Genomic DNA, 27,162 nt, shown 5'->3' on the forward strand with positions numbered 1-27,162 from the left:
GGTTAAATTCTGGCGTGGAGATCTCCCGAACATCTCCCAGCCATCTCCACCAAATTCCTAGTTTAAAGCTCTCTTAATCAGTTCGGCGAGCCTCCATCCTTGAAGTCTATTTCCCTCCTTACTCAGGTGAAGTCCATCCCGAGAGAACAGTCTTCTGTCCATAAATGCTTCCCAATGGCCGTACATCCCAAAGCCCTCCTTATAGCACCACTGCCTGAGCCATCTGTTGATTGCCATAATCTTGTTACACCTTTGTTGCCCTTCTCTGGGAACCGGCAGAATCCCACTGAAGATCACCTGAGCCTCGATTTCCTTAAGCGTCTTCCCCAGTCCGGCATAGTCTCCCTTGATACATTCCAGAGAGTATCTAGCCGTATCATTCGTTCCCACATGAAGGACAATCAACGGATTCTTTCCCGCTCCCGCCAGGATCCTTTTCAGCCTCAGGTCCACATCCTGTATCTTAGCACCCAGCAGACAGCACACCCTTCTGTTCTCCCGATCAGCTCTAGTTACAGGCCTGTCTATTCTTCTCAGTAAGGAGTCTCCAATCACATAGATCTGCCTTTTCCTGGTGACAGTGTGATTCTCCGGTCTATCTCCTTCGCCCACTGGCTGCAAGTCCTCTCGATTCCTATACACCCTTGCAATCCTCCTGGGGCTTATATTTGGTGTTGCCTCCATTGACTCCTCCCCTCCTCTTGTAGGACTATCAGCTCTTCTCTTTTTCCTTGCCCTCTCTCCTTCAGGGATCACCTACTGTGCCTTCTTCATTTTCCAACTCTGCAAACCTGTTCCTGAGTTCTATTTCTCCTTCACTGGCCTATCTTTTCCTCTGCCTGGTTCTCTTAGTCATATGCTTCCACCGTCTAGTTTCCTCTCCCAGCAGTCTCTCCTCTGAATTCTTTGGTCCTGCTTCCATCAGCACGTCTGAGCTTATCCCTTCAGCCCCCTCATGTCTGTGCTCCATCATCTGTTCAAAACCTCTTCTAAACTCAACCAGAGTTTCCACTTGCATCTCCAGTCCTCGGATCTTTTCTTCCATCAGCTCTATCAGGCGGCACTTCATAGACTCATAGACTCTAGGACTCGAAGGAACCTCGAGAGGTCATCGAGTCCAGTCCCCTGCCCTCATGGTAGGACCAAATACTGTCTAGACCATCCTTGATAGACATTTATCTAACCTACTCTTAAGTATCTCCAGAGATGGAGATTCCACAACTTCCCTAGGCAATCTATTCCAGTGTTTAACTACCCTGATAGTTAGGAACTTTTTCCTAATGTCCAACCTAAATCCCCCTTGCTGCAGTTTAAGCCCATTGCTTCTTGTTCTATCATTGGAGGCTAAGGTGAACAAGTTTTCTCCCTCCTCCTGATGACACCCTTTTAGATACCTGAAAACTGCTATCATGTCCCCTCTCAGTCTTCTCTTTTCCAAACTAAACAAACCCAATTCCTTCAGCCTTCCTTCATAGATCATGTTCTCAAGACCTTTAATCACTCTTGTTGCTCTTCTCTGGACCCTCTCCAATTTCTCCACATCCCTCTTGAAATGCGGTGCCCAGAACTGCACACAATACTCCAGTTGAGGCCTAACCAGCGCAGAGTAAAGCGGAAGAATGACTTCTCGTGTCTTGTTTACAACACACCTGTTAATGCATCCCAGAATCACGTTTGCTTTTTTTGCAACAGTATCACACTGTTGACTCATATTAAGCTTGTGGTCCACTATGACCCCTAGATCTCTTTCTGCCATACTCCTTCCTAGACAGTCTCTTCCCATTCTGTATGTGTGAAACTGATTGTTCCCTCCTAAGTGGAGCACTTTGCAATTATCTTTATTGAACTTCATCCTGTTTATCTCAGACCATTTCTCCAATTTGTTCAGATCATTTTGAATTTTGACCCTGTCCTCCAAAGCATTTGCAATCCCTCCCAGTTTGGTATCGTCCGCAAACTTAATAAGCGTACTTTCTATGCCAACATCTAAATCGTTGATGAAGATATTGAACAGAGCCGGTCCCAAAACAGACCCCTGCGGAACCTCACTTGTTATACCTTTCCAGCAGGATTGGGAGCCATTAATAACTACTCTCCGTGTACTGTTATCCAGCCAGTTATGCACCCACCTTATAGTAGCCCCATCTAAATTGTACTCTCCTAGTTTATCTATAAGAATATCATGCGAAACCATATCAAATGCCTTACTAAAGTCTAGGTATATCACATCCACCGCTTCTCCCTTATCCACAAGGCTCGTTATCCTATCAAAGAACGCTATCAGATTAGTTTGACACGATTTGTTCTTTACAAATCCATGCTGGCTATTCCCTATCACCTTACCACCTTCCAAGTGTTTGCAGATGATTTCTTTAATTACTTGCTCCATTATCTTCCTTGGCACAGAAGTTAAACTAACTGGTCTGTAGTTTCCTGGATTGTTTTTATTTCCCTTTTTATAGATGAGCACTATATTTGCCCTTTTCCAGTCTTCTGGAATCTCCCCCGTCTCCCATGATTTCCCAAAGATAATAGCTAGAGGCTCAGATACCTCCTCTATTAACTCCTTGCAGACAAAACTCTTTTCAGGTACCCCCTCCAGGATCATGTACATGCCGCAGCTTCCACAGCCAGTCATCCTCATTGTGTCTTTCACTGCTACCTCTGTATCAGTCAGAGCCTTCCCACCTAAAGCCTGGTAGTCCACGGAACACAACACAACCCCCCAGCAGGCACCAGACCACCACCCACTCTTTTACCTAGCCTGTCAATCCTTCTGTCTTAGTCTCCTCTCAACTTCCCCCTGTAAACTCCCTCTGAAACTCCCGTTTACAACTCTGTTTGCTGGCTCCTGTGCTGCTGCCTGACTGGCTGGCTACTTTTATAGGACCCCTAATCAGGAAGGCCCTGTCATAATATAATTCCCCATTCTGAACCTTAGCGTCCAAAATATGGGTACTAGCATGAATTCCCCTAAACTTAATTACCAGCTTAGATCCTGTAGTGCTGCCACCAATCAGGACTTAGAGTAGAGTGCCTGATAAACTCTGGTCTCCCCCAAAACCTTCCCTGGGGACCCCAAGACCCAAATTCCTTGAGTCTCACAACAAAGGGGAATAAACCATTTCCCTTCCCCCTCCTTTCTTCCTCCCAGCTCCTTTCCGCCCTGGGTACACTAGGAGATCACCGTGATTCAAACTCCTTGAATCACCACACAGAGAGGAATGATACCTTCCCCCTCCTCTTTTTCCCTTCACCCAGAGGCAATCCAGATTCAAACTCCGTGAATCTAAAACAAAGAGGAAATTCACTTTTCCCTTCTCCCCCCTGCTCTCTTTCCCTTCTCCCCACCAATTCCCTGGTGTACACAGACTCAGTTCCTTTGAGCCTTAACTAGGAGAAAAAAATCAGACAGGTCTTAAAGCAAAGCTTTTAATAAAAAGAAAGAAAAAAAGGTAAAAGTTTATCTCTGCAATTTAGATGGTAAAAAGTTACAGGGTCTGTCAGCTTATAGAAACTAGAAAGAAGCCTCCCCCCCAGCAAAATACAATTTAAAATACTTCCAGCAAACTACATATTTGCAAATAAAGGAAAACAAATAAAAAAGACTATACCGCCTTTCTACCATTGTACTCACAAAATTGGAACAGAAGTTTAGACAGCCTGTAGGTACATGTGGTCACTTTCAGAGCCCAGAGAGAACAAAGCAAAACCCAAAAAACAGAAAGGCTTCCCTCCACCGAGATTTGAAAGTATCTTGCCTCCTGATTGGTCCCCCGGTCATGTGTTTGGTTCCGTTTGTTAACCCTTTACAGGTAAAAGAGACATTAACCCTTAACTATCTGTTTATGATAAGCCCTGCCCCCTAGTCAGGGCTCTGCTGCTTTCCCAGCACACTGCCCCTAGCAGCCTCCACACACACACACACACACACTCCACAAAAACCTGCTCCTCCAACAGAACTCCCTCTGAAACTCCCGTTTACAGCTCTGTTTGCTGGCTCCTGTGCCGCTGCAGCTGTCTGAGATCTCTGAGCCACTAGCGATTATCTTTGAAAACTCATAGAAGATGGGAGAGATGCCAGACGACTGGAAGAGGGCAAATATAGTGCCTATCTATAAAAAGGGGAGTAAGGACAATCCAGGGAATTCTTCCACTCGGCTCCACACTGACAAGGCCTCAACTGGAGTAGTGTGTCCAGTTCTGGGCGCCACATTTCAAGAAAGATGTGGACCTTCTCTGGAAGTCCACAGAGAAGAGCAACAGAAATGATTAAAGGTCTAGAAAACATGACCTATGAGGGAAGATTGGAGAAAATGAGTTTGTTCTGTCTGGACAAGAGAAGACAGAGGGGGGACATGATAACAGTTTTCAAGTACATCAGAGATTGTTACAAGGAGGAGGGTGAAAAATTGTTCACCTTAACCTCTGAGGATAGGACAAGAAGCAATGGGCTTAAATTGCAGTAAGGGAGGTTTAGGTTGGACGTTAGGAAAAACTTCCTGGCAGGGTGGTTAAGCACTGGAATAAATTGCCTAGGAAGGTTGTGGAATCTAACTAGAGGCTTTTAAGAACAGGTTAGACCAGGGGTCCCCAGCGTGGTTCCTGCAGGTGCTATGGTGCCCACAGGGGCATCTAAATGCGCCCATGTCCTGGCCGGCGGTCGAGCATCCGCTGACATGCCGCCGAATTTCTGCAGCATTTCAGTGGTGACGCCTCTTGATGATGCCACTTGCAATTCAGCGGCATTTCGGTGGATGCTCAACCGCCGCCACGGTCCTTCGTCTGGAGCCCACCAGATGAAAAGATTGGGGACCACTGGGTTAGACAAACACCTGTCAGGGATGGTCTAGATAATACTTAGTCCTACCTTGAGTGCAGGGGACTGGATTAGATGACCGAACAACCTGATGTGCACAATTTACTTAGACTTCCAAATGCCTTTGACAACGCCCCACACAAAAGTCTACTACACAAGCTAAAATGTCACAGGGTGGGAAGCAAACTATTCTCATGGACAAAAAACTGTCTAGAAGACAGAAAGCAAAGACTAGAATTAAAAGGTCATTTTAATTGTTGCAAAAGGCTAACAGCAGGGATCTTAGGGTTCCATAACTAGGTTCCGTGATGTTTAATATACTATCTGGAAAGAAGGGAATGAGTAGGAAGACAGTAAATATTACTCTTGCGGAAATTCTGCACATTTTATTTGTCAAAATAACACAATATAATCACACCAGTTTCAGTTATTTTTGGTCATTTATTTCAAAATACCTGTCAGCAAGTATGTCTAACAATACTGACAACAAAAACAGATTTAGGAAATGTTTTTTGACAAATAGATTCCTTACTAGGTATATTAATACAGAACTCTGAGTAATAATTCATTTAAACTACAATACAGAACCATATCTCCCGCCCCCCTCAGAAGCAGTGCAAAGGCTTGGGGGAGTCAGGGGTAAGGGAGGAGCTGAGGGAGAGGGAAGTAAATTGCTGGGAAGGAGCCTGGGTGTGAACTTGGACGGTTGTAGGCTGTGGGTGGGAAAAGTATGGAACAGACTTTTTGAGGGTTGGGGAGGGATTGTCAGGGAGCTTTCCTCATGCAGGTCCTGGCTGATCCCTAGCCTCTCCTATTCAGTCAAGCACATCTGCCCCATCCCCATGTGTTCCTACACCCCCATGTGCCCTTGAAACCTCAGTCCACGTGTCCCTCCACCCCCACTCAGACACCCACTTGATTCCCCCCATCCCCATGTGGCTCTGCACCCCACCCCTGTCCCTATGTGACTCTGTACCCCCTCCCCCATCCGCAAGCATCTCTGTGCCCCCACTCAGCCACTCCCCTGTCCCTATGAGTCCCTGTACCCATCCCCCAGTGTCTCTGTGCCCCCACTCAGCCCCGCCTCATCCCTATGTAGCTCTGCACACCCTCCCCTGCACCTCCCTCCTCCCTGTGGCCTTGTGCCTCCACTCCATTCAGCCCTTACCCTAGTCTGTCCTCCCCCACTAGCCCATCTGACTCCCCCTGTCCAGCACGTCACACTGTCTGTCTCCCCATAGCCCCTACCTCCTGACCTGGCCTGGTCTGGCCTGGCCTGGCAGGCACTGCAAAGAAGGCAGGCTCTTTTTATGCCCTCCCTGTGCTGGCCGGGAGCTACTGCTTTGCTCTATCACTACAGCACCCTCTGGTGGGCAAACGGTGGAACTGCAGCAAATATTGGCAAAGCTTATTTTCTGCGCAAAAAATTAAAAATATGTGCAGCTCATTAATTATGCATGCACGATAGCACAAAATTCCCCCAGGAGTAAAATATGCAGATAGCATACAGTCTTTTAGATTACTCAGCGCCAGAGAGGACTGTGAAGGTCTTCAGAGAGAGCTAAACAAGCTAGATGAATGGGCAACATGACAGCAAATGAAATTTAATTCAATAAATGCAGAGTAACTCACATTAGCAGAGAAAACAATGAAACTACTCAGACACCTTACAGAGTTCTAGATTAACTGAATAAACACAAGAAAGGGACCAGTGAGTCACTGCAGACAGTTCAGTGAAAACCTCTGTTCAAACATGGAGCTGGGGTCAAAAAAACAAACACAATGTTAGGAAAAATCAGGAATATGATAGCGACTAGTGAGAATATTCTAATGCCTTTGTATAAATCAGTGGGGCAGCCTCACCTGGATACTGTGTGCAGGACTGGTCTCCCCATCTCAAAAAGATTCAAGTAAAAAGAGTTGAGAGAAGAACAAGGAGAACGATCCAGGGCACAGGAAAGGCTCATATGAAAAGAGTGTGATTACTTACCCTGAGAGAGGAGACGAATAAGATGGGACATGAACAAATCAAGACTGGCTGCCTTTCTGGAAGATGCTTTAGTCAAACACAAGTTATTGGGCTCAATACAGAGACAACCGGGTGAAAATTAATGGCCTGTGATGCGCAAGAAGTCAGACAAGATGATCTTACATTCCCTTCCTTTGGTCTTAAACGATGAATCTATGAATAATAAAAGTATATAATGGAATCAATGATGTAGAGAAGGGAGCTCAGAAACTTCTTTCCTCCCTGGGCCATAATACAAGAACAATGAAACAGTCAATCAAATTAAAAGGTGGCAAATTCAAACCTGAAAAAAGGAAATTCTTTTTCATACAATGTGTAATTAAACTGTGGAACACATTACCACACAGAGGCCAAGAATTTAAGACTCAAAAGGGATTGTATGGATAACAAAAATATCCAGAGTTGTTACAATTAAGGATAAAAATTGGCAGGAATATTAAACCTCGTGTTTCAGGTCTTAAGCCAATCTCTAATTACTGGAGATCAGGTTGAGGCCTACTGTGGCGGGCAGCTTATTTCACAACCTCCTACAGAGGAAGATGTAAACACCCTGCAGAAGCATCTGTACTGGCCATTGTCACAGACAGGATACTAGACTAGATGGACTTCTGGGAATTCCTCTGTTTCTACCAATGGCTATTTATAGATGTATAGACCCAACCTTCACTAACAGTGAGGAAGGATAGTCCAGCAGTTGAGGCACCAGCCCAGGACAGAGTCCTGAGTTGAAGTCCCCGCTTTGCCACAGATTCCCCGGTGGTCTTGGGCAAGTCACTTTGCTTTCTTGTGCCTCAGTTCCCTATCTGAAAAATAAGGACAACACCACTGCCTTCATTCCTAGGGGTGGTATGAGGATAAAATACATTAAAAGATTATGAGGCACTCAGAGATAAGTACCGGTGATAGCTATTTGATGTCAGAAACTTGGTGCTGTCTGTTCTGCTATAGAAGTTCATTTTACAGGCCTTCTGAGGTGCAAACTTCATTCAAACACAGTTCAGAGTCAACCCCTACTGTTCAGCACAACACTGAAATGCAAGACTCCAGCACCACAAGACTTCTTTGTTCAGGCTCCACTGAACAAACAGGCCCACAGTGATACGCTATGTCCACACAGTACAAATACATTCATCCACTTTCAATTTTAAGGTGATTTTTATTTTACTTTGCTTTGTTTTTAACCTGCCTTTAAGATATTGTGCAATTGTACAAGCACTCTGGTGAGCGGAGGTTAGAAGAGCTGAGAGGCGGTGGGGTGCTCCGTGCCGCCGCCCAAGCTTTCTGAAGGCTGTCATCCGCTTCCTGCTCAGTCTGGAACTGTTCCCTTGAGGCTGGGGTTACCAGTTCTTCCTCAGACTGTGGACTTGGGCTTGGTCCCTCTGGAAGCGATGTAGGTGATGGGGTTGTTTCTGTTGCTGGTGAACTGCTCTCCGCTGGTGCACCTGAGGGTATTTCAGGCTCTGGCTGAGCCTTTTGGGTATGGCTGTCTTTTGCTTCTGCCAGTTCTGGCTCGCTGGCGCCCTCTGGCGTTGAGTTTGAAGATGTGGTTGCACTTGCTGGTGCTGGTTGCTGTTCCAGTTCCGGGCCTGGGACTGGAGATGCTGTGGCTGTTTCAGTGGTAGGCATGGAATCCAGGTCCACTACCTCTGTCTGGGTCTCTGGTAACACAGACGGGGCGTCTGTGGACGGCCCAGGAACAGGAATGGGTCTGGAAGCTTGCCTGGTTTGGCTACGGGTAACCATTCCCACTCTCTTCGCCCGCCTCACCTGGTTGGCCAAGTCTTCCCCCAGTAGCATGGGGATAGGATAATTGTCATAGACTGCAAAAGTCCACATTCCTGACCAGCCTTTGTACTGGACAGGCAGTTGAGCTGTAGGCAAGTCTACAGCTTGTGACATGAAGGGGTAAATTGTAACTTTGGCCTTTGGGTTGATGAATTTGGGGTCAACGAAGGATTGGTGGATAGCTGACACTTGTGCCCCCGTGTCTCTCCACGCAGTAACCTTCTTTCCGCCCACTCTCAAATTTTCCCTTCGCTCCAAGGGTATTTGAGAGGCATCCGGGCCTGGGGATCTTTGGTGTGATGGTGGTGTAATGAATTGCACTCGCATGGTGTTCTTGGGACAGTTGGCCTTGATATGTCCCAGTTCATTACACTTAAAGCATCTTCCATCTGATGGGTCACTGGGCCGAGGTGAGTTACTGGAGACTGGTGAGGTGGAAGGGTAGGGTGTCTGTGGCTTTACTTGGGTGGTATGTGGGGTCTTTGGCTGTCCTCGGTTGTAGGGTTTATGGTCTGTGTGCCCCCTGGGGTAATCGTTCCCCTTGACAGTAGCTTTCTTGCTTTCTGCCAGTTCCATCCATTTGGCTCCAATCTCCCCCACCTCAGCGAGATCTTTGGGTTTTACATCTTGTATGTACCGTGTGATGTCTTCAGGAACACCATCCAAGAACTGCTCCATTTGTATGAGGAGGTGCAGTTCTTCCAAGGTTTGAATGTTGTTTCCTGTTATCCAGGCCTCATAGTTTTTTGCAATGTAGTAGGCGTGTTTGGGAAATGACACCTCTGGTTTCCACTTTTGGGTTCTGAAGCGCCGACAGGCATGATCTGGGGTTATCCCCATTCTGTATCTGGCCTTGGTTTGAAAAAGTTTATAGTCATTCATTTGCTGCTTAGGCATTTTAGCTGCCACCTCTGCTAAAGGTCCACTGAGTTGTGGCCTTAATTCTACCATGTACTGGTCTTCGGGGATGCTGTACCCAAGACAGGCTCTTTCAAAATTTTCCAAGAAGGCCTCGGTGTCATCACCTGCCTTGTAGGTGGGAAATTTCCTGTGTTGTGGAGCAATAATTGGGGCCGGGTTGTTAGGGTTGGCTGGCACATGCAGCCCAGCTTTTGCCAACTCCAGTTCATGTTTTCTCTGTTTTTCCTTCTCTTCATTCTCTTTTTGTTGTTTTTCCATTTCTTTTTGTTGTTTTTCCATTTCTCGGCGGTGGTCCGCCTCTTTGGCTGCCTGTTCTCTTTGGTAGGCTGCCTCTCTTTCTCTCTCTCTTATTTCCATCTCTGTTTGTTTTATTTCCAGTTGTCGCCTGTGTTCAGCTTCTCTGAATTGGTCTTCGGCCTCAATTTTTGCCTTGGTAGACATGGTTCCTGTTTTCTTGTGTTGGGGTGCCCTCCGGTGTTTCTCTTCTGAACTGCAGGCTCTCTGTTGCCTCCTGAAGTCTGCCTAGCAACAGTGCCTTTAGCTAATCTCCAATGTTAAGTAAACCTGAAAAACCACTTTATTTGCATTTATATAGTGCTGGTAATGACTCTCAATGGGAGTGCTATTGTGTGACAAAAGACTCGTGATAGCACCTTAACGACTTCTTGCTTAACATGCAAGCCACAAACTGCCAGAGAGAGCAGAAAAAAAAATTCTCTGTGGTTCCCTTTTAAAACCAAACTGTTTTTCTGTGCTAAAAAGCCCTTAGCAGAGAAAAGAAAAATATAATATTCCTACTGGCTTCTGGATTCTGTCTATATCCCACCACTGCTACACCATGTCATAACCTTAGTCCCAGATTTGGACCTTAGCGTCCAAAATATGGGGGTTAGCATGAAAACCTCCAAGCTTAGTTACCAGCTTGGACCTGGTACTTGCTGCCACCACCCAAAAAATTAGAGTGTTTTGGGGCACTCTGGTCCCCCTGAAAAACCTTCCCTGGGGACCCCAAGACCCAAATCCCTTGAGTCTCACAACAACGGGAAATAATCCTTTTTCCCTTCCCCCCTCCAGGTGCTCCTGGAGAGATACACAGACACAAGCTCTGTGAATCCAAACAGAGTGACTTCCCCCCCTCCATTCCCAGTCCTGGAAACAAAAAGGACTTTCCTATTCACCCAGAGGAAAATCAGGCTAGCAAATCCAACGCACACAGATTTCTCCTGATTTCTTCCTCCCACCAATTCCCTGGTGAGTACAGACTCAATTTCCCTGAAGTAAAGAAAAACTCCAACAGGTCTTAAAAGAAAGCTTTATATAAAAAGAAAGAAAAAATACATACAAATGGTCTCTCTGTATTAAGGTGACACAACACAGGGTCGATTGCTTAAAAGAATATTGAATAAACAGCCTTATTCAAAAAGAATACAAATCAAAGCACTCCAGCACTTATATTCATGCAAATACCAAAGAAAAGAAACCATATAACTTATTATCTGATCTCTTTGTCCTTATACTTAGAAACAGAAGATTAGAAAACAGACTTACTTCTCCAAAGCTCAGAGAAAGCAGGCAGGCAGAAAACAAAGACCTCAGACACAAAATTCCCTCCACCCAAAGTTGAAAAAATCTGGTTTCCTGATTGGTCCTCTGGTCAGGTGCTTCAGGTGAAAGAGACATTAACCCTTAGCTATCTGTTTATGACAGGAGGCAGAGACTTTATAATTACTATCCATATGACCGGAATCAAGCACAATGGGGGCACAAAAGCAATCCAGGATAGCACGTTTGGAAATCGGAGCGCATAACGCAGTCTTAGGGCTTGTCGACACTGTGCTGCTGGGTATGAACTGCACAGCACACCAGAGTGACGCCCTCTGCCTGCCCTGTGTGGAGACACACACCAGGCACCTTTTAGTTTGCATCAGCAGGGTCTATACAGGGCACCTGGAGTGCAACACATTGTTGTGCTGTGCAACTCACACCCCCATAGTTCACACTGCAGTGCAGTGCGGACATTGCCCAAATCCATATAGTATTCTTATTTGAAATTACACTTAGCATATTGCTACTACAAAGTCAAGTCTCCAGTCACTACACATTGTATACTCAGGTGGTAAAACAGGAGAGCCATTCTCAAAGTACTACCGAGCATACTTCGTAGCCTTAACAGACCCTAAGATCTATCTAAAACAGGGGTAGGCAACCTCTTCAGCACCCAAGCTGATTTTCAGTGGCACTCACACTGCCCGGGTCCTGGCCACCGGTTCGAGGGGCTCTGCATTTTAATTTAATTTTAAACGAAGCTGCTTAAACATTTTAAAAACCTTATTTACTTTACATACAACAATAGTTTAGTTATATATTATAGACTTATACAAAGAGACCTAAAAAAATTAAAATGTATAAATTAGAGTGAATAAACGAAGACTCGGCATAGCACTTCTGAAAGGTTCCTGACCTCTGATCTAGAATCTTATACTACACCTACTGCTACAGCGTTTTAGTGCATTTTTAAGATGAAAAGAGGAACCAGGTCCTTCTCTTTAGACAGCTCTATCATCTTTTTGTGTGGAAAACACACCCTGATCCGAACTCATAGTTACAGTATTTCCCTCAGAGAGCGATGCCCCTCAGAATTCTCTATTTGCATAGTCTCTCATGCCACTCTGGTATGGACAACAGGATTTCCCATTAATTCCAAGGCACTATGGCTAAATCATTTATTACAACAGGAGTGATCTATAAAACAACAGGCCAAAAAAGAAGATATTAAAATAAATAAACAAATACGAAGATTCTTACAATGGGTTCAACTAGCAGAACAGTATGAGAGAGAATCTGGAAAAGGGTTTCCCCTCCAAGCCACAGGGGAAATACACTGAAGAAGCAGTATGCTGAGAGGTAGATGTAACTGAACAGACCTGGTGACTACATTCTCACTCATGCTAGGAAATTATAGACCACAGCTGACAAAGAACAGCAGAGTAATGTGGGGAAGCCTAGAATTGAATAAACATGGGAAATAAACTTCCTCCAATCCCAGAAGAGCATGAGATCTCCTCAGGTCAGAAATAAAACACATTTATACACTGTAGGGAAGACCAGAGTAGAAGCAGAACCTAATGGCTGTCAACAATTTAATAATAAAAGTGTAATAGGGATTATAAAAACAGAAGTACAGCCAAGCATAGCAAGCTCTATAACTGATGCAAATCATGTGCCAAGTTAAATGCTGGCACAAATAGGAAGCTTTCTCCCAAGCATCCAACAGTAATCCAGCTGCTTGTCTGTGAGTGGGAAGCACTTAGTCTAATCTCTGTAAACTGTGAACAGACCACCCAAACAGACCGTCCCAGGACATGAAGGATTAAACCAAATACAAGTTTTCAAATTTGTGTTTTACAGTGATAGCCACACAGATATATAGAAACCTAGTGGGCCAAATTATTCACTGGTGTGAACTCCACTGAAGTCAATATATCAGGGATGAATTTGGCTCACCATATTTTTGGCCTCCCACTATGAGACTGATTTTGAAACATTTACCCACAAATAATCACACCAGAAGGCACAACTGCTACCCCTTCAACATCTACTTGATAACTGTGAATAGAATGATTTATGCCACAAAATTGAGAAAGAATTGCTGCTTGTTTGCAGATCAGGGCCTACATGTGGAATTACAGTTTTAAACTTCTTATACAGCATGGTGGGAAAGCAAGTCCAATTCCTTTGTGATTTTAAATTTTACTGACTGTCAGAGCAATTAAGCTGGACAACTCAGGAGATTGAAGTCCTCTAGCAGTAGTAGTTCTCCCCAACTATGTGTCAACCCTGTCCTGGTGCAGTTCAGTCTCTATCAAGACTGAGAAGACTATTCAGAGGAAGGGGTAGGAAGGACTGCAAGCGGATAAGCTAAGGGTCACCAGAAATGTGAATCAGCCAGGAAGAGGAATAAGTGGGTTATAAGTAACTAAAATAGGAAAGGGAAAACAAAAGGTTAAATAACTTCAATATTTAACATAGGTCCAGATTAAAGAAAGGTAATATTGAAAGGGTTGGGGGAAGCAGGGACTCGAGTTGATTCCTTTTTCTATTGCTTAGATTGCAATCTCTTTGGTGTAGGAACCTGTTTAACGCTATAAAAGCACATAGCATGATTTGGAGAGTTATATAAATAATTAAACACAAAAAGCGTTTTTAAAAAAAACATTAAGATTGCAAAACCAAGCAGTCAAAAATTAGGAAATGCCAGAATTAAGGTGGCCTGGTCTACTTACCCCAGGCCCAGCCTTTTGGCCCAGCTCCAGTCCCGTACCCTCAGCTCCTCCTTCATCTGCCCCACGCTGTTCCTCTTCCCAATCTGCTCCCTCTGCATTCAAGTCAGGTAGCTTCCTCTTGCTCACTGCTGGGCACCAGCAGGTGGAGCACTGAGAGGAGAAGACAGTCTCCCTGTGCTCCATTCCTGCACCTGGCGGCACAGCAGTCAGGAGCAGCAATGGCAGAGGAAGTCCCGCTCAGCCCCTGCAACCCTAGTCTGGAGCATGCCCAGTACATGCAGGAACCTGGGGAATTTAGCTGTCAAGTTCTAACAAGTCTGTACTGGTCATGCGTGACCTGAGATTTTTCAAAGACTTACAAAACTTGGCATTCATTTCTAACTGGCGCAGCAAAAGGCACATCCCTAATACCATACTGACAATCCCCCTTTACAAAATTTCTCGTTCTGACTCCAAAGTACAGGCAATACTAGAGCTTCTCTCAAAGAAACACTTAAGTTCATTTTTAAAAACATGGACAAAACAATGTATTTTTCCAAAATCTTGTTCTCAGAAATGGCTGAATCTTTTTTCTGAAACTTTCCCAAAATTTCAGCCTGAGACGCACAGCTAGCATAGGAAATTTCAATCCATACCGTTCAAATTTGGCACAGTCACAAGCAACTGAAAACAGGGTCTGATAATAAGAAGTGTTGGGCAACCTTAAGTGTAGAAAGCTCAGCCTATAATACTCACCACAATAATTGTGCCAGCTAATGTGGATAAATATCCAATACCCTGAGACCAATACTTCATTTTCCACAGATTACATCACATGGCAATGATTTTTCAACTCTACCAACGCAACTGCAATTCAAACCTATATGCTCAAGGAGAAAGGCTCCATATCCTATCACCAATCCCCTGAGAATACTGGTGACACCAGAAATCATGAGACTAGTATTTATTGCTCCAAATTTGACAGAAAAAGTAAGTAATATCCCTTAATTTGCCTTTCCCTGTAATCCCTGAGCTGGTGGCCCCTAAAACATCTGCCCCAGCTTTATATCCTGTAGAAAGCAATATACTAGAGAGGTCCTCTTCATTAGACAAAGTGATTACCTAATTCACTCCCAATCAGAAAGAAGACCAAGTGAGCAATCATTTGAGAAGCAATTGCCAATACCACTCCATGGATGATCCATCAGAAGAGGTGTCTCTAGTAGCAGTCATGACTAAGGCTACATTTATGTTGCAGGTGAAATCCGTGACTTCTACAGACCTCCGTGACATTCTCTGCTTCAGTACCAGGGGCTGCGGGACTCTGGAGTTGGAAGCCAGAGGGGCCCTGGCAGGGATCCAGCGACAGGAGGCCTCCTGAAAGGTTCCAAAAATGGGTGACGGCCTCATGCTGGAGGAGGGAGATGCCTCGCATGAGTGGCTGGGGGTCTCCCATTTTCTCATTGGAAAATATGGTCACCCTGCAGCTCCCAGCTGCCATGGGTGGAGGGGCACCCCCCCACCACAGCTTCCAGTTGCCGTGGGCAGAGCAGGAGCCCCACAGCTCCAAGCCACCACGTTGGCAGGGAAAACCATGGAGCCACAAAAGCAAAAATCACAGACAGGTCACGGCTTCTGTAAATTTTTGTTTATTGCCCATGACCTGTCAATGACTTTTACTAAAAATAACCATGACAAAAGCCTTAGGTCATGACCCTGCCCTCAAAATAGGTGCCAGTTTCATTAGTTCAGAGAATGAGACAACTGATATCATTCCAAACACAATGTTTTAATATTATTAAAGGCTGAGAGATTCCAGTTTTCGTAATAAAGTGAATGGAATGTGTAAATCTTGAGAGTTTTTTCCTTTCCTAATAAATTACAGTAACTTCCATGGACAGGAAAATCTATTAGTCTGGTTTAGACTGAATTCAGGGAATGAATTCCAGTATGAAGGTGAAAGATTTCAGCCCATGAACTGCATATGCCCTTTATTCTCCCAAGAAGTTATCTGCTTAAATCCATTCACATTCTTTGCTAAATAAACTGTTATTTCACTCAATGCCACGTGTCCACTTGCGTAAATGCAGTTAATGATCCCTTAGTGAATCTTTCAAGAGAATGTTTCTCCATTTTAGAAGTTGTATCATATTTCCTAGTAAAAATCAGAGATAATATTAATAAAAAATTAATGTGCATGAGCTCTCAGTGACCTAGAGGGGAGGCTGACAATCTGCAGAGATACCAAAGACAAAGAAAAATGATATTGAAGTTTTATTACTATAAGATCCATTATAAACCAATTCTCAGCATTTCCGAAGGGACACCCTCACAGCTGCACGTTCAACAGGAATGGTGAGGGAACAGACAGGGATACTGAGTATGTTGGTCAAGTCATGGAAAGACTGTCTACATCAGAAAACCAGCACATGGAAGTCATTGGCAAAAATCCACCATCTCCCATTTAGTCTACAGTCATATAAATAAAATAGGAAGTAAGTCCCATTAATCAAAGATTAACAAAAAGGGAAAGCAATTCTGCAGAATAAGTAAATATAAACGACCAAAATCCACTGTACTAAACAAAACCCTCTGACCCACCAAATTAATAAAGAGCAGACTGCTGCAAAAGAAGGTGCAATATTTCCTCCCACCCCACATCCCCTTCAGGAAAAGCTGGAAAGTGTTTCTCGCTCTACAGCCAAATAACTGAAGAAAAGAATCAGGGTCCAGGACTTCAGTAGAAGGAGCTCTGGATACCAGCACAGCCTCAAACATGCAACGGCTAAGCAGTCAGTACTTGATCAAAGGGGTCCATCCAAAATGTGTCATTTAGGATCCCACACTCTCTTTCTGGCACTTAGCTCTATACTGCATTCTGTGTCATACTTTTCTTTACAGTACATTTTGGGTGGGATTTTCACAAGCACCTAATCCCCATAGGTCTTTTGCTCTTAAATCACTCATACATTTTTGAAAACCACTCTTTATATTCATCAGTCCACACTACTTCCCAGAGGAGAAGGGTCAGATTAGAAACCAACCTTAAAATATGTGGGAGGCTCAAAACCTGTATACTATTTAAATTGCTTGAACAAAGCAGCTTAAACCAGCTGCTATTACACCAAAGAGTACTGCTGGGATCAAACCAGACATGCCAAGACATGCCAAACCCACGAAAAAAACGCAAAAAATGGACTTATTTTTGGCTTAATTGGCTTGTGAATTGCTTGTTGGCTAGTTTTTGGCTTTTAGCTTGTTTGACTTGTAGCTTTTTGCTTCTTTTTTTATCAGCTCCTGGCAAGCAGTGGCAAGGGGCAAGCAGGGGCAGAGAGCACAGGGGGCCCACCATAGTCCCAGACTCACGCCAGGGGATCTAGTCACATAGAGTGTCGGAGTTCTTAGGGACTGGCTTGTTTTGGCCTTGTTCTGAAATGGGATTAGCTTGATTTTTCGCTTATTGTGAAAGTCGGGGTGCTTATTTACCACATGGAAGTTGGCAACTGTGTATCAAACCTCATGTTCTGACAGGTGTACACATACGATTTACACACAGGCATATGTGTACCAAAACTCTTACCACTTTCAATCTGCATGTTAGCAAGATGACGAGTAAACCTCAATCTATAGCTTCCAGCAGTCTTTGTAGGGAAAGATATCTTCAATGCACCTTTATCCTCCCCACGCGTAGAGCTGAGCAATTAATCTGCTTGTTCTCAGACAGAAAAAAAACCCAACAACCTCTTGGACAAAATTAGTGGAGATATAAATTTGATTTTTAAGCTCTAAGTGGGTGTAGCCAGAATCTGAATGTAAAACAAAGCAACTATAAAAAAGCACTTAGCATCTATTCCAGGTGAATGAGATCCAGGCCCCACTCAAACTCCCTCTCTACTTTGTTCTCTGCTTTGAAGCCCCCAGAGTTCAGAACACAGGTTCTTATGATGTCTGGCCCCAATTAAAAAACTGGTCCAGACAATACACCCAGGACTAAAGCATGGACCTTCCCTTGCTGCTCAAGATCTTATCTTTGATGCATGGGCCAGAGGAGAACCCCAGAAACATCCAGCCCCATCTATCAGACAAGATCACAATGTGGCCTCAGGGACCCCCTTTATTTAGGGCTATACGTCTTTTTACACTTCTAAACCTCACTCCTTCATCTCTCAGCACATCAGCTAGCCACAGGCTCCATGCTGTGAATCAACACATAGCTAGGTGCTCAGTGACCGCTGGACAAGCCTTCGGCACATTTCACAGCGTTATCCTGACTACCCCCTGACCTCCACTGCTGAAGAGTTAAGAGTGTAGCAGTCTTTCGGCACTCCTGAAAGTTGAGACTTGCACATAAGCAGAACAGTAAATAGAAAACCAAAATGAAGTCTTACAGTCAATTCAAGAAATTATTCTGGCCATGGAAAGACGTGAATTAGTGGTTATGGTTGAGCACTTCTAAAAAGTTAAACGAAGTACCCAGTTTGTCCATTTGTAAACAGTGTTACCAGATTTGCCCATTACTTTGGGGTATGGTCTTTATTACGGTTCCTCTTTGGGGGGGGGTGTTTCTGTAATTCTATCAATGTACTACTAGTGTTCTCATCTGGAGGTCTACTTTTCCCTTCTGCAAGTCCCCTCCCAATGGAGCTATCCTGCAGGATCTAGGTTCCCCAGGGCTGGATTCTTCCAGCCCTAGAATCTCACACACATCTCTCTCTCTCTTTCTCTGAGCACATCTAAGAGGACTGGGTTAATCAACACTACCAAGCTGACCCCTTATATGTCCCTCGACGCAGCAGGCTGGGTCAAGCAGCACTTCCAAGCTGTCAGCCTTGTCCAGAGGGGTTTAAGTGTGTCTTCCACCGCCTTGTCATTGCTGTTTGTAAGTCCTGCTTCTGATCGGCTTTGGTTCAAGCAGAAGCTAAGGATGGGGGGTGTCTTTCATGAGTCAGACAGGGCGGACACTGCCCTGTAGCTCCCCAAGAACACAGAGCTGATAGGTAACAATAGAAAGTTTCCTTATGCTTGTTTAAAATATGAAATCCCAGGAATGATGTTGTGATTGACAGCTTCATCTTGAATAGTTAATTTATTAAACAATTTGTTTTAATACTCAACTTTTCCGCCTTTTATAATCCGACCTGAAACAACACCTACTCAGAATGGCTGGGGCTGGTGCAGCTATAGATTCTTTCTGGGCACTGCCAGTTCCTGGGTTCGCAGCAAGGTGTGATGGTATGGACGAACGAAGAACAAAAGTCTCAGTTTTTTTCTCTCCTCTTCCTGTTTAACAAGGAAAGCGATCCCTCAGTGGGCAGAGACCACACACAGACTGATGTCTTATTACATGTCTCAATTCTCAGCATGAGCTAGAATTTGCAGCATAATAAATCCAAGGTTTTTAATACAAGGGCAATTTAGCACACAGATCTCTGGAAAATCTGTTCTCTTGGACATTGCTCAGCCCCTCTCTCCTGAGTAGCAGGTTGCTTCATAATAAGAAGGGAGAAATTGGATTTTGTTGGGGGAGATGGAGTTACAGAAGGGTGTTTTACTGACCTCCTCAGGACTCCAACTGTTCTCCCTGAGATGTAATAAATCAGAGTGCAGGGGCTTGTCTCTTCAAATAGTCCCAGCAAGTCAGCCTGCTTACAACTAGCCTTGTTCCCCACCACTCACAATAATACAACTTCAGAGACAATGATCAAGATAATTTGTTTTTCATTAATAAATTAAATTTCTAATTATTTATCTTCTCTCAAATTGTAACACCCCATTCTGGTGATAATGCTCCTATTTTTAACATTCATAGAAAATTGGCACATAGGAAGATAATATTGTAACTCCACATTGATGAGTAACCTGTCAGGATTCTGTAAAGGCATGCCAAAATCAGATTATCCATGGAATTAACTATGCTTTAAAACTGGTAAGCAGCTAACCAAAGATTCAGGGGAAACCAAGATCGAATTATGTCCCTCTGACTTCACCCAGAGATTTCATATACTTCTAATCTTTTCCATTCTTGCCCAATTCTGAGGATTAAAGAAACTATCCTTTAGTACAAGAGAAAACTCTGCACAGTAGTTAGTGTGGCAGGGGGTGGGGGAGGGGTTAATGCAAAGCACCAAGACAACCGTTTTCACCAAAACCTGGCGGCATTTCCATTCTGCACGCAGCGCCAGCAACCCTAAGCTGTTCCTGAATCAGATCATGCACTCTTCACAGATCAGTTTTCTAGAGAATGACGAAAGAACATCAGAATGCATTTCGGGCTTCAAACTGAACCAAATGACACCAAGGCCTGGGTAAGTGAGTTTTCTGCACAAGCTTCATTGTTAGTGCCAGGCAGCAGGCTTTGTTTGATAAGCGTGCAGGCAGAAGACTAGTACCATGCTGGAAGGCAGCAAACTATTCCTACCAACCTTGGAGGAAAGAGTATTGGACAAAAGAAATCCAGGAGCAAATTTCATTTTTGAAAAGGAAAGGGAATCAGGCCAGACTTTTCGCAGGTATAAAAGGACATGTTGTGTTGGACCTGCTGGGCCCGGGGCCAAAGCCCAAGCCCCACCACCTGGGGTTGAAGCCAAAGGTCTTCAGCACTGGACAGCAGAGCTCAGGCTTCAGTGTCAGCCCTCGGCGCCAGAGCTCAGGTCACAGGCCTCCCCAGGCCTGAAGCCCTGGGGCTTCGGCTTTGGCCCACCCCCACCAGGGGCGATGGGGTTCAGGCAGGCTCAGGCTTCGGTTCCCCCTCCTGGGGTCATGTAGCAAATTTTTTTATTTTTTTTTGGTCAGAAGGGGGTTGCAGTACAATGAAGTTTGAGAACCCCTGCGTAGGTACTTTACACACACAACTATAAACTCTGTCAACTGAATTTTATCCAATGTTGTGGCTACTCTACAGAAATGTCTACCTCAGTGCAGTGTGCCTGAACTAAAGACCATGTTGTGCTGCAGACAGCCAAGCTAATATTCACTAGTTCCCTGAAGCAGCCCAAGCACAAAAGGAACCTTTCAATTTTATTTTTTGCTTCAATTTAATTATGTGATGGCCAGTAATACACATGGTCATACTCAGAGGGCAATGTGATCATCCAGACGCTCCCCTTGGATTCATTAACTCTTCTTAGGTCTGCAGAAAACAACATCACAGCCCTGCTTGATAAACTACAGAAATTCCCCTCCTCCCTCCTCACAGCATTCCTCCTCACCCTTCCCTCACATAATTCAATTGCATGTCCAGTTGAGAACCTCTCCTGGCAGAATGAAACCGTTGTTCCTCAGTCAGTGGGCAACATCAATTCAATGTCTTTCACACTAGAAACTGGGCCATTAACTTCACTGTGTGCGCCCAGCTCTTCTGCCTGACTGACTTCACATCAACAGCAGCGAGCTCACAGCAGCACAACGGTGCCGAAGCAGCTTCACTGCTGCAAGATTGCTCAGATAGCCACTCTATGCTGACAGGCGAGAGCTCTCCATCAACATCATTAAACCACTCCCACGAGCAGCGGTAGCTATGTTGGCGGGAAAGCGTCTCCTGTAGCCATAGGGCTGTCCAGACTGGTGCTTCTGTCAGTGTAACTTACGTCCCTCAGAGGGTGTTTTTTTCACACCTCTGAGCAATGTAAGTTATACCCACAAAAGTACTAGTGTGGACATGGCCTGAGTATTGGAAGTGGCCTATACTAGAAAATTAGATCAACCCATCTAAGCCCCTCAGCCATGTGAAAAATCCACACCCCTGAGCAATGTAGTTAAGCCAACCTAAATCGTCGTGCAGACAACGCCTCTCAGGAAGGTGGATTACCTGAACCAAGGGGAGAACTCCTCCCATTGGCATAGGTAGTGTCTACACTGAAGCACTAAAGCAATGCAGCTGCATTCCTGCCACTGCAGCTGCATTCCTGCCACTGCAGCATTTCAAATGTAGACAAGATCTCGTGCCACAATAAGTCCCTTAACATTTCCAGTGCTCATAACAAAGGGATATATTTAGTCAGTTTGGTCAGACAGCCAATTTTCAATGTAATCCTGCAGCAAGATCTGACTCATTGTTATCTGCCTCCCAGCATGGCTACCAAGTCTAATTAAATAAAAGCCTTTTTGTGAGGGAGATAGAGGGGGAAGAAGGGGTGCTGTACCTGAGCCTACTGTATGTCCAACGGAGTCAAAGGAAAGAACCACTGAATCTGTAACACAAGAGTACAAGTTCATTTTCCCCTTTTAAATAAATCCATGAGTTGTTTACAAGAGGCTTCTCTTTCCTCTTTATCATGCAGAGTCTGCATACTCCACATTTTAATGTGCATATGAATCAATCCATACCTTCAGAGTATGTTTAGTTGTACTGGGGTAGGAACCACATGCCATCTGGCAAATATGGGCAAATACACCACAGTCCAGCATATATGGCCTACAGATGTCACTCTAAGCGATACCCCCGTTGCCATTACAAGGCAGAGAACTACAAATCATTGCATTGTGTTTCTTGCAGTACTCTGCATTTTTCTTTTGTTTTAAGAAGGTAATCCCCCTTGCTATGCTCCATCAGGAGGAACATGAACCTCTTCACCAGTCAGGTATGCATGCCCACTGTTTCCCAGTGTTACAGACAATAACAGGCATCTAGCAAAAGAGGCTGCTGTTTGAAGTTAGAGAATCTCAGATGGTGAGTAGCTGATGAAAAAGAAATGATTTATATATATGAAACCTGACAAATAAGTACACTTACGTGTTCAGCATGGGTTTTATTTATTTGTTTAGTTGTGTAGCACAGCAAAAGTCTAATGCTTGGAACACCCAGAGGATTCACACGTGTTGAGAAGTGAGAGAAGCTTCAGCTTGCTATCTACATCATAGAAAAAAAGGATTTGAATGCTGATCCTGTTTGAGCCAGGGACTGTCTCTTTCTTTGCATGCCTGCATTTGCTGACACAGCCAGAATACACATTATTTAAAAAATCATTAATAGTTAATAATAATGCCCCATTGCTGGGGGATGTTGTTGAGGTATAAAATAATTTTACTTTATTTCTACTCTGAATTTGTCTAGCTCCAACTCCCAGCCACTGGATCTCATTAGACCTCTGATTGCTACACTGAAGAGGATTCTACAGTATAACCCAATTTCTGTTCCCCATGTAGGTACTTATCAAATGTGATCAAGTCATCCTGTGATAAACTGGGTCTTTGTAGATCCCATTTGGGGAACCCTTTCTCCTTTAAAGGTCCTTACAATTGTGGGAACAGTCGGTCTCTGAGTGTTTCACGAGAGTCTATAGAGGCCTAAGCAGCAGAGAGACCTGTGGCACCTTATAGACTAACAGACGTATTGGAGCATGAGCTTTCGTGGGTGAATACCCACTTCGTCAGCCTAGCTTGCCTTTGAAGGTTAAATACAGCTAGACTCCAGATCAGGACTTATCTTCAACCCCGCTATGTTGCAATCAGCTTGTGCCTGGTCTGGTGGGCTCTTACAGGCAGCAGAGGTTCACAAGCAGTCTTCCTCCCAGCAGCTTTGTTGCAGGAATCAGCAAACTCTGAAGCACAGCAGTCTCCCTCCTGGTTGCCATCCCTTCCTGTGACAGTCTCCCTTTTAAGCTCATTTCCTCCCAGTGGAAAGGCTCTGTACATATGCCTATTTAGTGTCAGCTGAGCCCAGAGGACCTCATTAACCTTTTCCTGGCTGGGATTAAGGTATGCCCCATCACATGCTCCATCTGTCAAAATGGGAAGCAGTTCCTGGTTCAAAGTGTCTGCGTCGCCGACCTCCCTTGAAAAAACACGATCTTTACCTACAAGATTGACGTGCCAGGTACCAATGCATTATACGTGGGTTCAAGTCCTTCATGGTATTCAACCAATGCCAGGGGCATGGTCAGTGATCAATGAGAAGGGATTACCCAGCAGGCAGTACTGAGAAAATCTACGAATCGCTTAAATTGCCAGTGCTAGTTTTTCGATAATTGAAAAGGCCCTCTCCTCATGGAACAATCTTTTACTTAAATACAGGACCGAGTGCTGCTCACCTGCAAAGTTCTGTGAAAGCACAGGGCCCTCTCCGATATCTGAGGCAACTGTATGTAATAGTATCAGAGGGGTAGCCGTGTTAGTCTGGATCTGTAAAAGCAGCAAATAGTCCTGTGGCACCTTATAAACTAACAGAAGTTTTGGAGCATGAGTTTTCGTGGGTGAATACCCACTTCGTCGGATGCATGTAGTGAAAATTTCCAGGGGCAGGTATATATATGCAAGCAAGAAGCAGGCTGGAGATAACGAGGTTAGTTCAATCAGGGAGGATAAGGCCCTCTTCTAGCAGTTGAGGTGTGAAAACCAAGGGAGGAGAAACTGGTTTTGTAGTTGGCAAGTCATTCACAGTCTTTGTTTAATCCTGAGCTGATGGTGTCAGATTTGCAGATGAACTGAAGCTCAGCAGTTTCTCTTTGAAGTCTGGTCCTGAAGTTTTCTTGCTGCAGGATGGCCATCTTAAGATCTGCTATTGTGTGGCCAGGGAGGTTGAAGTGTTCTCCTACAGGTTTTTGTATATTGCCATTCCTAATATCTGATTTGTGTCCATTTATCCTTTTCCATAGAGACTGTCGGGTTTGGCCGATGTACACAGCAGAGGGGCATTGCTGGCATATATTACATTGGTGGACGTGCAGGTGAATGAACCGGTGATGGTGTGGCTGATCTGGTTAGGTCCTGTGATGGTGTCGCTGGTGTAGATATGTGGGCAGAATTGGCTTCGAGGTTTGTTGCATGGATTGGTTCCTGAGCTAGAGTTACTATGGTGCGATGTGCAGTTACTGGTGAGAATATGTTTCAGGTTGGCAGGCTGTCTGTGGGCGAGGACTGGCCTGCCACCCAAGGCCTGTAAAAGTGAGGGATCATTGTCCAGGATGGGTTGTAGATCCCTGATGATGCGTTGGAGGGGTTTTACCTGGGGACTGTATGTGATGGCCAGTGGAGTCCTGTTGGTTTCTTTCTTGGGTTTGTCTTGTATGTAATATAAATTCTTGCAAAAAATCAAGATTAGAAACCCTGGGCAACTGGCAGGTGGGGCTTCAATGTGTTAAAAACTTCTTCACAATTCCCATCCCACTGGATTTTTCTGGGGTTACTATCTTTTTATAAGGTTTGTTAGATGGCCATGAGTGAAGTGAAGTTAGAGATAAACCTCTGGTATATCCCAGCAGGCCCAAGAACTGCCTCACTTGCCTTTTTGTTTGAGGACAAGGCATGTGGTTAGAGCTTGTACTTTACCAATTATTGGTTTTAAGAGACCGCCTCTATGCTATACCCCAGAAAGGCCGTCTCTGGGGCGTGGTCCACAATACCAGAACAGGCAGGAAGCCTGCCTCAGCACTCCCGCTGCGCCGCTGACCAGGAGCTGCCCAAGGTAAGCTCGTGCCCCAATCCTCTGCCCCAGCCCTGAGCCCCCCAAACCCAGAGCCCTCTCCTGCACTCCAAACCCCTCATCCCCAAACACACCCCAGAGCCCTGACCCCCTCCCACATCCTGAACCCCTCATTCCCGGCCCCACCCCGCAGCAATCACCCCAATTGTTCCCTGGGGAGAAGGCCTTTTCACCCCCACACACCAACCCTCTGCCCTAGCCCTGAACCCCTCCCAAATCCCGCATCCCCAGCTCCATTGGGTTGTGGGCATCAACAATTTTCTTCAACTGGGTCGCCAGAAAAAAAAAGTTTGAAAACCACTGTCCTAGGAGAGTAAAAATTGATTATTTGCTCCACTGTCTTCCTGAGTTCCAAAGTGAAGCTGACTGGTCTACAATTCCCTGGGTTGTCCTTGTTTCCTTTTTCATAGACAGGTACTACACTTGCGCTTTTCCAGTTCTCTGGGATCTCTCCCGGCCTCCACACATTCTCAGAGATGATCGCTAATGACTCAGAGATCTCTTCAGACAGTTCCTTAAGTACTGTAGGATGTATTTTGCCAGGCTCTGGCAACTTGAAATCATCTTGTCTAAGTAATTCTTAAGGACGTGGCTACACTTAAAAAGGCTGCAGCTGCACCACTCTAGCGCTTCAGTGAAGATGCTACCTAGGCTGATGGGAGGGCTTCTCCTGTCAGTGCAGGTAATCAACATCCCTGAGAGGCTACAGAAGCCCTCCCATCAACGCAGCGCTGTCTACCCCGGGAGTTAGCTCAGCAGAACTGCATTGCTCAGGGATGTGGAAGGACACAGTGACCAGAAACAATCAGTTCAATTAATTAATTACAGATAATACTTCCTTTGTTTATAAATCAGTTAGTTATAAACACAAAACATACTTTCATAACCATTTATAGCCTTTTTTCTTATGTATCAAGTGTTTTATTTCACAACAAAATCTAAAATTCTGTTTGTGTATTTTTAACTGAATTCCCACCCACAAAGCTTTACACAAATCACAAGTAAAAATATCACCTAGTAAATAAGAAATGCATTCACCATTCATTCACCATTTTCTAACATATTACAAATGTACAGATTAAGAATCTAAATAAAAGTAAGTTAAGCTACATAATTGCGCAAACAAATTTAAGACAAGGGGGTTGAGATAATATAGATATAGTGTATCCTCCTGGTTAGCAAAAAAAGCACCAAATTTAGTGTAAAGGCAAATGGTTACCAGCTAATGAGAATCAATAAAAAGTACAAATGCAAAACATGATTAAAATCAGCAATTTAAATCAAGGTTTCCTCCTTACCGATTTAAATTATGATTTAAACTGATGACTTAAATTGTTTTGATTTAAATCAATCCAATCTGGATACAACACAGACTGTCCCTGACGGTACTGATACACCAACAATTATGAGCAATACGTGAACAAAACTCCAGCAGCCAGCGAGCTGTACGGCCATACTGAACTGATGCAGGCACAAGTAAGGCAGCCATTCTTTTATGCAACTGCTGTCCTTGCACTGATTTCATCATTCAGTAAAGGCCCCAGTTTGTTGAATATTACCACTGCTCAGTCAATTCAGATGCCCTGTACAATATACGATTACCTGTGTTTCCATCGAGTCTTACTTCAGCCGCAAGGACTGAACGTAAAATGGGGTAAATGGGGTAAAAGACAGAGCACAGTGGACAGCAGCAGTGTGCAGTGGATGTAGCCAAATCCAGTTTTCGTTCATCTTTCTAAAGTGTTGCTTCAACTTTTCAGTTAATATTTTTTACTGGAAAGCAGTTTTTGTGAAGTTACTCCCAGCTTTTTTGTTCCTTTTACAGATTCTCTGTCAGAGGATTTTGAGAGACTGCCCTATCCCACCAGAAACCAAAGAAGCTGAAGTAATATCTTTTCAAATCCTACACACACAGAGAAGATGTTTT

The 27,162-nt window shown here is 44.5% G+C and overlaps 1 protein-coding gene across 12 annotated transcripts in view; it reads right to left on the reverse strand.

The window, feature by feature from the left end:
• ST3GAL3 (ST3 beta-galactoside alpha-2,3-sialyltransferase 3) overlaps positions 1-27,162 on the reverse strand; it is a 444,286-nt gene that overhangs the window by 311,162 nt on the left and 105,962 nt on the right. For 6 of the 12 annotated variants that reach the window (XM_030572860.1, XM_030572861.1, XM_030572863.1 and 3 more), the window contains exons 3-4: positions 21,958-22,005; positions 18,971-19,096 (exon numbers count right to left, since the gene is read on the reverse strand). The exons of 2 other annotated variants lie outside the window; for them this stretch is intronic. In XM_030572860.1, coding sequence (XP_030428720.1) covers positions 18,971-19,096; positions 21,958-22,005 — 174 coding nt within the window. Of the gene's footprint in view, positions 1-6,809; positions 6,889-18,970; positions 19,097-21,957; positions 22,006-27,162 lie in introns of those variants that run through there. 4 more of the 12 variants (XM_030572866.1, XM_030572862.1, XM_030572870.1 and 1 more) reach the window with 2 other exon arrangements.

The sequence above is a fragment of the Gopherus evgoodei genome, chromosome 8 (assembly GCF_007399415.2).
Source record: "Gopherus evgoodei ecotype Sinaloan lineage chromosome 8, rGopEvg1_v1.p, whole genome shotgun sequence".
Classification (NCBI taxonomy): domain Eukaryota; kingdom Metazoa; phylum Chordata; order Testudines; family Testudinidae; genus Gopherus; species Gopherus evgoodei.